The sequence below is a fragment of the Rhinolophus hipposideros genome, assembly GCF_964194185.1.
Source record: "Rhinolophus hipposideros genome assembly, chromosome: 18".
In the NCBI taxonomy this organism is placed as follows: Eukaryota; Metazoa; Chordata; class Mammalia; order Chiroptera; family Rhinolophidae; genus Rhinolophus; species Rhinolophus hipposideros.
The window spans coordinates 7513473-7525597 of NC_138064.1; the positions used below are offsets into that span (position 1 = coordinate 7513473).

Genomic DNA, 12125 nt, shown 5'->3' on the forward strand with positions numbered 1-12125 from the left:
ATGTCAGTTTATTGCTATTATTAGGAGTGCCTCATCCCCACTGCAGATTTCCAAGAGGAGAGATTATTGCCAAATCCCCCTGGCCTCTTCCTACCCTCAGGGCCTCGTTCCCTCCATGATTAGTTATTTGGGAAGAATAAACTTCCTTTTCTCCTCTTGGGAAGGATTGTGCCGTAGGTCTTACCTCAATGGGCTCGCTAATCTGAGGTTCCAGTGAGCCGGCTGCTGGTTCACATTCTGAGCCTCGTTCACCATAATTACTAATAAATATTTTCCTTTTTCTTCTTCTGACTCTCTTATTGCTCAATTCATGTAGAAACTGAGCAGGAAAGATGTACGCTATGTATTCAACTTCCTTAATATTCTATAATTAGTATTTGCTGTCTTCCTCTCCCATTCTGATAGAGTCAGAATTTTACAGTTGAAAGGAGGATTTTTAAATGGCTGAAGTTTATTTCACCGTCTCATATGTGAGCCTGCCGCCAGCTGGTCATTCAGTCTTTTCCTGCTCACTTCTGGTAATGAGCCCTTGACTGCACACTTCCAGTAATGAGGAGTTCCTTTCTCAGGAGGTGGTCCAGGGAGTCTGCCTGGGGAGGCTCCCGCGGGCACTGAAATTGCCCAAGGACAGTCCGATTCCGCCTGTTGGGCTTTCAGGCCTACCTGCATTTATTGTAAAATGTTTAGATTAGGTTTTCTTTGGGAGAGAGTATTGGCTTGCAGCCTGCTGTCTTTCAGGTAGTTCTTTTAGAAAATTCATTTTCCAACAATTAGTTAGACTCGGGTGCGGGAGAGAACCAGTATTCTGTGTGTATTTGGCATGTTATCCTGAGAAATTTCCACCCCCTTTGTGTGTCTGCTGCATCCTGAGCAAATTCCAGCTGTGGTTTGTCTTCAGTGGTGCGGGAGGGTGGCCCTCAAAGCCCTTGGTTTACCTCCTGGCTCCCTGCATTCAGGGTGGTTTGCAGAGCTGTGACTCCCATAAGGTCACCTCCTGGAAGCTGAGGATGGGGTGTACTCTGGTGGCAGAAAATAAAACTGCCCGTGAAATTCTACTTCCTGTGCCCAAGATGCTAAGTGACAGCTTCAAAACACTCACCCCAAGTACACTTGCCACGTGGAGACAGACTGATTTGGGATCTGCTTATTTCTGCGGTTTGTGCTTTACTTTAAGGCAACACATAGTTGGAGCTAGCAAATGTGAAGAAACCAAGCACCCTAATAACCTTTAAAAAAAAAATCACAGCTTTATTGAGATATAATTCACACTCCCCAAAATTCACCTTTTTAAATGTTCAATTCAGTGGTTTTCAGTATAGTCATAGATTTGTGAAACCATCACCACGGTCAATTTTAGAATATTTTCATCACCCAGAAAAGAAATGCTGCACCAATTAGCATTCATTCTCCATTCCTCCTCCCCTTCACCTTTGGAAACCCCTATGGATTTGCCTATTCTGTACATTTCATATAATGGACTCATAAAATATGTGGCCTTTGTGTCTGGAGTCTTTCACTTAGTATAATGTTTTCGAGGTTTATCCATATCGTAACATATATCTTCCTTTCTTTTTATGGCCTTGTAATATTCCATTGAATGAGTATGCCATGTTTTGTTTATCCACTCCTCTGTTGATAGACATTCAGGTTGTTTCCATTTTTGGCTATTATGAGTAGTGTTTCTATGAAGATTTATGGACAAACGTTTGTGTGGACATATGTTTTCAGTTCTCTTGGGTATATATGCAGGATTGGAATACCTAGGTCCTAATCCCTTAATAACCTTTCAAAATTGCTTTTTTGTTTGCTATTCTTGGGCCCCTTATTCCTGTTCTTTGGGTTTATTTTCACTTCCTCTCTGCCGCATGCTGTCTACTCGTATGACTTGACATTAAGTTAACACATCTGGGACCCAGTTTAAAGTTCTTTGTAGAAATAATTAAAAATCACTCAAGTGAGAATAAACTGAATCATAAGAATGCTTATTATTTGCCTTTGTTGTCTTCTTTATCAAGCTGCTACTTGAAAATTTACAAAGGTTTTTTTTTTGCTTTCCCTTTTCCAGAATCGCAATGAAATAAAAAATGGCACTATCCTTCGATTAACCACATCTCCGGTAAGTTGATCTTAGTCGACAGCTTCCTAGCAAACGCGTTGATCTCCAGTCCTGCATGTGATTATGAATATTGTTTTGAGTGCCAAACGGAAGGTCTCTGGGGTGTCCTCCCGGAGGATTCTGGATGGTCACGGATGCCCCTTTTTAGAGTTCCCACCACAGACGAAGAAGCCTTTGCTCCAGGTTAAGTACAAGTAAATCGATTTTAAGGTTTGACTTTGGTGGTCATCTCAACAATTCTCGTGTTGCAGATGGGATAACTGAGATATACCGATTGGTTTTACCCACCCGTCCACACACGCCCCTAAAGCCAGCTGAGCAAATTTAGACAACAAAGCAAGCAAATCCAAAGATAGCCTGTTGCTTCCCTTTAAGGTCAAGGACTGAGTGTGTGTGTGTGTGTGTGTGTGTGTGTGTGTGTGTGTCCGTGTGAGTGTCTAATTTGGGTCAGTTATTATAATAGTTCATAAAAAAATAGTTGAAGAAATGTTTGCCACTTAGGCTGTTTCACTGACAGCTAATTCTAGATAAAAACACTTTAAAGTCTTCCAAATAAAAGCTGCTCAACAAAATGCTGTCGAATATTTAAACTGCTGTTCCGTGTTGCTTATCTTTCTTCCTTGTTTGTAGGTACTTTTAGGTAGTACATTAGCATATTTAAACTATTATTTCACAGTGCATTTTATTGCTTTCCTAAAAAATAATCTGCACAAAATACACCAAGTGTTACTATTTTCTCTCTGCATATGTGATGAAAACTATGCCTAACTCTCATTTTCAGTTTCTACTGAAGCCATGTGGTAGGCTAAAAATAAATTTAAAAATTGGGAAAAGCATCTGGCTAAGATTAAACTGTGGGTTCTGTAATGGCCGCAAATTCTTCTTGTTGAAAATTATATTAGAGAGGCTTAAAAACTCCTAAACATTTTACCCAATAACATCTTGAACCTAAACACAGTGATGAGCTCAGTAGAGTGCATTGCTGGAGTTGGCTGAACTATCTCTCGATGCCTTCTTTTCCACTTAATGGTAATTATAATTCATCCTCATTTTTCAATGGCTGCATGATGAGCTGAGACATTTTTGTCTGACTTAGCATTGCTCTTCTTACTTTAGTCAGCAAGAATGAATGTTAATTTGACCTTTAGAGACCATGGTTTCACTTGGTTTTTGCAGGTCCTATTTATCCTGCTAAAATTACTCATCTGCTTGCTGGGCAGAAATATACCTCGCCCTTTGCTTCATCTTAGAATTAGAAAGGCTCAGTTTAGTTTTGTTTTTAAATCTAGGCCTTCTCTAAGCCAAAGAAGTCTGTTCTCTTTCCTATTGCCATGGGTTCATGAACAAAATGTCCACAGTGTTAAACCACTCCTTGAGAGAAGGCTCAGTGTCTGGCAGAGTGAATTTTTTTCCTGAAAATGAACATTCTAACACTGTGGCATGACTTGGCACCGTTGGGGACAATGACATTTGTCCTGTCTGGGTAGTGACCTTCGCATTCCCAGCACGGTGAATGGACAGATGTGAAAGGCAGTGGACAGGCAGTATTATAAGACGGAGGCCATCTACAAAAGACTGGTTCACATTTTGTAAAGAATGGCAGTCCCCACACCTGAATCATTGGTGGAGCTTTAAAAACGCTGACGTCTGGGCCTTTAATGACAGGCTGGATTATGATATCTAGGAATGGGGCCCAGGAATCTGCTTTTTAAGAAAGTACTTTATGGTTTGGCTGTAGCCACTGTGTCTAGAATTGGGAATTATTCTATAAGCAAGATTTTTGGATTTGTAAACTTCACTTGTTTCTGGTAGATTATGTCTTATTATTTTGTGTTTAACTGAAAAAAATATGGGTCAGCATATGCTCTTTCACTTTTTACATACACACTAAAATATGTTTAAAAATAACTGTCACCATCAAATTTGCTAGGAATTATTAGAATACCATAAAGAAACCAGCAAATAGTTTTATACTAGCTTTTACAGTCCTTTCATCCACGTCAGCTGAATTCCCTCTGTAGCCAGACAGGAACACACACCCACATATATGCACGCGCACATGCACACACTGCACACACTCTGTTTTAGATAATGTGCAGCTGCGCTGAGTTTTATCTTCACTATCAAAGGTGGTGTTTTTGTTGGTGAATTTGTTTTCCATCTTCCTCTAACAACTAACCTTTCTGAATTGCTCCTAGCAAAATACGGTATTAATAAGGAATCTGAAAAACAACGTGCATCATTATTCTTATAAAAGCCCTTACACTCGGTTAAATGGGGCTCTTCTGTAGTGCACGTCTTTAGATAATATCTCTAGTGACCATATTAAACACGCCTGACTTTGAGGTGTCATGTCTTTATCCATTTCCCCAGTATCATGAAAATATAGCCAGGAACATGACCAGGAAATGTGTGCAAATTTGTGTGAGTGTTTGAGCAACTCAGGGTTTGGGGAGTTTCTGATTGTGTCCCTAAGCAGTGTTTCCTTCTACCTGCCATGGGAATAATAGCTGTGGAAGTCGAATATGAGGTCACATGTTGCCTGAAGCATATCGTTTAAACACATTTTGACTACTGTTCCTATTGGAAGATGCTTGGGTTGCCAGATCATTGTGTTTACTTTCCTGAATTTTATTTGAAAAAGCACTTACAATGAATCTGTTTGTAGTCTTGAAGTGTGGAAAATCCTCTCTTAAGTAGGACACAAAACCCCCGAGCCACAAAGAAAAAGATTGATGAGAAACTTGGCGACCAAAAAATAAAAACAGCCCACAAAAGCTTTATGCTGGAAAAGAATTCCAGAAACAAAGTCAAAAACAGAAAATTCGGAAAAAACAATTGGCAATATACATGATAAATAGAGGATTAAGTCCTTAATTTACCAGATCCCTTATGAATACATAAACAGACTTCTCCAAAATATATGGCCAAATGCATAAGCAAAAATGATCAATGTATCTGTATATCTATAGCTATATCTATATATATTTGTTGATCTATGTATCTATTTTATCCTGGCAACAGAGCTAGGATATAAATAAATAAATAATAATAAATATATATTATAAAATATATAGATTTATTAATAAATCTATCTATAGCTATAGATCTATACATATATAGATTGATACAGATATATATATATATATATATATATATATATATATATATATATATATACACACACACAGATATAGATACAGATGTATATGAAGGAAGAAACTCAGTCTCTCTCTTAAAACAGATGAAAATCTCGACTCCTAGCTAATCAAGTTGTGAGGTAAGACGCTGCGGTGTTGAGAGTATGAATTGATACGGACTCGTTGGAGGGCAGTTTAGCTGTGTCCACCCAAGTTAAACAATACATGTGTCTTTGTTCTGACAGTTTAGCTGCTGGGAATGTATCCAATAGATAGACTCGCAAAAGGACTGCAGGAGAGAGACACACACGTGCGCCATACACAGGGCCGCATGCATCGTTGCTTTTAGTAACCAGAACCTGGATATCTGTTAGCTGCCTGTCATTTGGGACCAGTGAAGTGCATTAGGTAACATCCATGTGGCAGAAGAACACTGCGCAGCCATTAACAAGAATGTGGCTTGTGCTTGCTCGGAGATACCACTAAAGTACATTATTTAGGGTGAAAGCAGGCTGCAGAACATTCTGTGTATAGGGACTCCAGTTAGGGACATGGAAAGGAGGTGTATATATGCTGAATAAAGGGAAAAAATTATTCTCCAGGGATAACGTGCGATGGTTAACGTTGGGTTGACTTTGTTTTTTTATTTTACAACTTCCGGTAATCCTTACATATTTTTATATCATGTGCTGGGATTGTTTTTAATTAAATAAACACACACACAAACAAATATCATAAGGTCACTACAGTATGCTAGAGGTTAATCATAACGTTCGATGCTAAAATCATTTTAGTGTTCCAAACTCTTAGATTTTTTTTTATATATTTTTTAATTTTTTAATAACAGTTGATATACAGTATGATATTGATTTCATATCGGTCTAATCACTCTGTTGTACACAATCTACGACCTGAATTCTTCTTGCCCATTGTTTTGGCCCATGTGGACATAGTACATAGAACTACTCACCCAGTACTTGCTGTGGCTTGGTCAGCTCTAAGCGTGGTGCTCCCTTTCTGCTGTCTCCTGTTTAGAGACCTGATGTTAGAAGCATGTAGGTCAGAGGGCCCATCACACTGATTTTGGGGGCTAGTTACTCTGGCAAAAAGGAAAATGGTGTTATTTCAACCACTCTGGATTCAGGTTATCAGAGTCTTAATAATAAGACTGTTCACAATTTTTGAAACCAGTTTTTCTCTACTGACTTGAGAAACTAAAAAGGGTTATAAAATGTCTGAAGTTCTATTTCTTGCCAACCCTCTGTGAGCCTAACTTAGAGGAAAGAAACCAGCAGAGGCTTTTAGGCAGAAGAGTGAAAAGGTCTCTCTGGCTGCTGCCCAAGAACAGATTGCAGGGGTGACCAGGGGGCAGGTTAGGAGTTTAGTACAGCAGTCCTAGCAGGAGATGAAGATGTCATGGGCTGCCTGTGGAGTCCGACGTGGAGGGAACAAAGGCATGTTTTAGAGGGCAAGGCCCTGGACATGCTGCTGGATTGGATATGGTGCTCCTTGAGGAAGGGTGTGACCATGTCCCTGAGCAAGGGAGAATGAAGCATTCCAGAGGCCTCCTCTGTGTCCCCAAGGACATGTCAACCAGGCAGTTAGGTATGTGTGTTGGGCGGCCATTACCAGGTACATGGCATGGAAAGCCATGGACTGGATGAAGTCGCCACAGGGAAGGTAGAGCCTTGAGTGCACCCTCGGGTTTACAAGGAGGAGCCGGCCAAGAAGCCACGAGAAGAAGGTGTTTCAAAAAGGTGGGGGAAATTAGGTGTGTTGAAGGCTGCTGAGACAGTGAGGAAGAGGACATGGGAAAATGACCCCGGACCTGCCACCTGGAGGTATTGACTGCGTCGTGGAGACACTCTCAGTCTTAGAGTAAGGATGGCGCATCATTGGAGTGGGAGAAGAGAGAATGTGAGGTGAAGTGAGACAGCAACTTTAGACCCACTCTCTTGTCCAGAACTTTTGCTGAGAATGGGAGCAATGAAATGAGGGCATGGCGGGAGGGGAACTGGGTCAACGGATGTTTGCACATTTTTGTTTGTTTTTTACGACAGGAACTATTGGAGATGTCTGCAGCTAGAAATGATCCCTTGCAGAGAGAGTACCCAATGGTATAGGAGAAAGGGGGATAATTTAGAAGGAGGGTACTTGGGAATGTCAGAGCAAAAGGGACATAGAGCAGCAGGAAGGATTGACCTTTGATGGGAAATAGGCAACCAGGCATGTAGTTCCAGGAAGAAGCAGAGCATGGGGATGAGTGGAGGTGTTGGGCTGCACTCGTAGAAGTAGGAAGATGAAGGGAATCCTGGTTGATTACTTTGATTGCCTTAATAAAATGTGAGGCGGGATCCCTAGTGTCGGGGGCGTGGGGGCAGGGGGAAATGAAAGGACGGGGGAGTTTAAAGAGAGAAAAAAGTGTGAAGGAATCTTTTTGGAAGGACATAGCAAACAGTCTAAGGAAATGTAGTTGGACTGCTGGGCAATATTGAGTGACGTTTGAAAATATCTGTGAAACTTGTGAACCTAAGAACTTTTCAGACGACGTCTGAGTTGGTCTTATGGACCTGGAACCATGCTGGAAGTCTTGGGGTAATTCTAATTAGGACCTTTAAGAACACAGATGGGAAATACTTGGTTCGTATGACCAGTACCCCTTTCTCTGCCCCCCGCTCATCCCGCGGGAGTCTGTTTCCCTCTGAGCCGGGGCCCAGACCTTCTCAGCCTAGGATGTTAGGCAGCCATGTCCAGCTGAGTGTCTCAGGACGAACCTTGTTTTTCATCCTTAGAACAATATCGGAACACAAAACTTAGCACTCACATTCTGACACAATCATCCACACTACTAGACTCTTTTTATTTGAGCTATTTGAAAAATCAGAACGAAGGCTATTTTATTTTCTAACAGGATTGATCCCCCCTTCCCGCCCCGGCCCCAAATATGAAAACATTGCAGAATCCTGGAAAATTTGGAGAGTGAAGTTTGCTACAAAGAAAATTATGCAGAATATTACAATTCATAAATAGCCATGGGTCTTATCTTCATTTGTTTCCTTTGGTTGTTCTCATGAAAACATATGTACCTATGTGTTGTTTATTTATTTATTCATTCATTTAGTGCATTTTTTTTGAACTCCTGTTAAAAGCCAGGCACTGTTCTAGGTACTGGTAATAAAGTGGGGAGCAAGTGTGACAAATTTGTTCTTCTCCTGAGTTTGCCTTCTAGTGGATTCTCTCTCTGTCTGTCTCTCTGTCTGTCTCTCTCTCTGTCTGTCTGTCTCTCTCTCTCTCTCTTTCTCTCTCTCACATACTCTCCTGCCCACAAACAATAAATATATTTGAATCCTGGACTTACTCCTAATAGTCCGTGATGAGGACGCGCTCATGCCATCTCACAGTCTCTGGAGGTTTCGTTTTTCATCCCACATACTATTTCAGCCTGTAACCACGCCACGAATTATTGAACCATTGTCCTGCAGTAGAACATGGTGGTTGCTTCTCGTGTTTAAGCAGAAATGCTATTCTCAGTGCTCTAAAGGTGCCGCATGCCTGTCTCCAGTCCTTAAAAGCATCGTTTCAGTGAGGGAAGCATATCACCAGCCAGGATCCCTTCAGCTCTGCTGCTCATGAACACCTCATGCCGCCTGGCCTGCCCGGCTCCTCCATCCTCACCTACTTCCTCTTTCCCCCTTGCCCACCAACCCAGACACACTGGTCCCTCCGGATGTGCCGGGCTTGTTGTCATATTCTGCCTTTGCACTAACTCTACGTGCTGCCCAGAAATCAACCTTCCCTCTCCCCAGTGTGGTTAGCTTTTTGTCAATCAGATCTCTGCAGAAATGTCACCTCTTTAGGCTGCTTGTCCCTGAAAACTGCACCATCTTAAAAAATCACCAGTCACTCTCTATCATATTCCCCCATTGAGTGCTATACAGCTCATCAGTATTTAATTTCTTATTGTTAGTTTGTTGTGTTGTTCACCCCCACCTCTGGGATGTCAGCCCCAGGAGAACCCTGGCTGTCTGTCTGTGGCTATTTCCCAATGTGCCCGGACAGCGTCTGGCTCAGCATACACTTTCCTGAGTATTTGTTGAATCAGTGAGTGAGGCTTCTTTGATTTTGAAGGGACATAGATTGGAAATGGATAACGGTAAAGAGTGGTCCGAATATAGGCCAAGTACAGTTATATGCAGAGTAATCTTTGGCAATAGCCGATGCCCAAAAAAGTAGGTTTTCTTTACAAAACCCCAGTATTTTAATAATAAAACTTTTATTCGCACATATTTTTATAATAGGAGTTTCATATCCACATCATTTAGAAATTAATGAAGGTAAAAAGAAAACGTATCAGGTTCCATCTAGGAAAACACTGGCTTAAAAATGTCCCAGAAGTTTGATGTAATGTTTTCGTTGGGGCTCATTTCAGGGAATAAGATCTATGGAGCACCGTTTCCTGGCAGACTCTGTGATGAGGGTCCCCGCCCACCTGAGAAACAGTTTGGGACTCTGTGGGTTGGAGGGAACTTCAAATATGACCTCATCACAGGTTGTCAGGGTACCGATGGGGAAAATGAGGCCAAGAGAAATGAAAGAAGGTCACTGAGGCGCCCTTGCTAATCAGTAACATAGACGGAGGTAGCCCCGCGTTCTCACTCCTAGTCCCGGGAGCTCTTCACCACCGCCCACCACTTGCTATGGTGCCCCCATCCTCATGAATGATGCAGCCCCTCCAGTGCTTTCCTTATGTCTCGAAACCAAAAGGAAAATTCACCCAATAGCACGTGCCATGCAATTCTACATTTTGATAAGAAGTTGACTCCTTAGTTGGCATCCTGAGTTGCCACCCAGGGAAGGAGGAAGTTCCGTCTTGAAGGATAAGAACACCATGACTTATTTCATTTAACATAATCCCTCTAGGTCCATCCGTGTTGTCTCAAATGGGACGATTTCGTTCTTTGTCTCTACTGAGTAGCATTCCACTTTATTTACTCTGTACCACCTCTTTTTTATTCCATCATCTATTGATGGATACTTGGGTTGCTTCCATATCTCGGCTATTGCAAATATTGCAAATAGCTTTTAGAATTTGTGTTTTGGATTTCTTTGGCTAAATACCCAGAGGTGGAATTGTTGGGTTCATAAGGTATATAAGTGTCTAATCACTATGGGGTACACCTGAAACTAATATAATATGTATGTTAACTGTAATTGAAAAATACATTTTAAAAAATTAAAGAAAAAAAGAACACCGCCATGAAAACAGGGCACATTGTTCTCAGGCACTGGGGTGAGAGAGAGAGAGGGGTGGCTGGTTCCATAGGAACTTCCCAGGCCATTGCATTTGTGAAATGTTGCAGTCAGACACAGTTTAGATGAGCCTTTATTATTGTTTTTGGATGTGACTCCTTGGCTGAGAACCCAGCACGTCAGGGTACCGCTTCACTATTCCGGTGTGTGCCTGTCTTGGTGAAATAGTTTTGATTTCCATAGCAGCTACCTATTAGCTGCCCTGCAATGTGGGATTTCAGTCTTGATTCCTCTGCTAGGGACACTTGTTCTTTTCAGGTTTCTGCTGTTGTCTCTCTTCACTTCCCTTATTTTAAGTAAAGCAATTCATTCATGTTTAAGTAGGAAACACTTCAAACACATACAGAAGTGAAAGAGTGGTCTAATAGGTGTCATCCACCTAGAGGGCACAATTGTTGACTCTTTTTATTTTCTTAGCAAGCGTTCCTCCTGAGAAGTCTACATTTTTAAAAGAACGAGTAGATTGTCTCTTTTGGTAGAATAAGCCAGGAGGGGATCATTGTGCCCCGCTGAAGGAGACCAGGTGGTGATTGGAAGACGGATCAGAGCCTGGGTGCCCAGTGGGATGGCCTGTACATTCCATCATCACTGAGACATGTCTCAGTGCTTTAGAGCAGTGCTTCTCAGTGTGTGATTCTGGGACCACTAGTAGCAGCACCTGGGAGCTTGTTAAACATACAATTTAGGGGACCTACCCCCAGACTGATAGAACTAAAGACTCTAGGTGAGGCCCAGGAACCTGTGTTTTATAAAGCCGCCAGGTGCTTCTCAGATATGCACCAGTTTGAGACCCACTGCTTTAGAGCCTGTTGTCCAGAGAGAGTCCAGCTGCCCAGGTTCTGTCTCAGCTCCAGCACTGACAAAGCTGTGTGACCTTGGGCAAGTTACTTAACTTCTCTGAAGTTCAGTTTCCCTGCTAGGGCTGTTGTGCAGATTCAATGAATTGCTTCGTGGAGGTATTGAGAATAGTGGCTCAAAGGGCTAGGTCACTGTTAGCGTTTTTATCGCTAGTCGTTAACAGCACCGAACAATCTTAATTAACATTAATAATGACGATGAAATCATTTTTGAGGATTCATTATCATTATAACGTCTATAGTAAATGCAGACTTCCTGCTTGGAGAAAAGTATACTTTTCAAGGAATCCAAAGTGATTCGCTTGGGTGAAATATTATGTTAATGTAGTATATCTATTCGAAAATTTTAGAGAACAGTATATCTTTGAACAATTTTAAAAGACACGTAAAGTGATTCCTGCTCAGCTCTCTGTTCTCCCTTTTAAAAATATGGGATTTGGGGTTTGAGCAATTTGTCAGGTACCTGGAGATCACTGAAAGAGTCGGGAGGGTTCTCTTTCTCTTCCTCCTTTCTTCTTCTTCTTTTCTAGCTTCTGATGCACAGTGTCAGGTTGGGGTTATAATAACATGGGATGCCATAATCTGTCTCTGACCAAGAGATACGGGCATGGGTTTCATCCATCTTGGTCCCTGAAGAATCACATCGGTCTCCCTGGTGAATCCCAGTCTGTCCCCAGGGCTACTTCCAGGTGACAGTGTAGA

General features: G+C 41.7%; 1 protein-coding gene across 9 annotated transcripts in view; it reads left to right on the plus strand.

The window, feature by feature from the left end:
- The window catches only part of ELMO1 (engulfment and cell motility 1), a 478109-nt gene that overhangs the window by 141957 nt on the left and 324027 nt on the right, over positions 1-12125 (plus strand). For all 9 annotated transcript variants that reach the window (XM_081079148.1, XM_081079151.1, XM_081079150.1 and 6 more), the window contains one exon: positions 2066-2116. In XM_081079148.1, coding sequence (XP_080935274.1) covers positions 2066-2116 — 51 coding nt within the window. The remainder of the gene's footprint in view (positions 1-2065; positions 2117-12125) is intronic.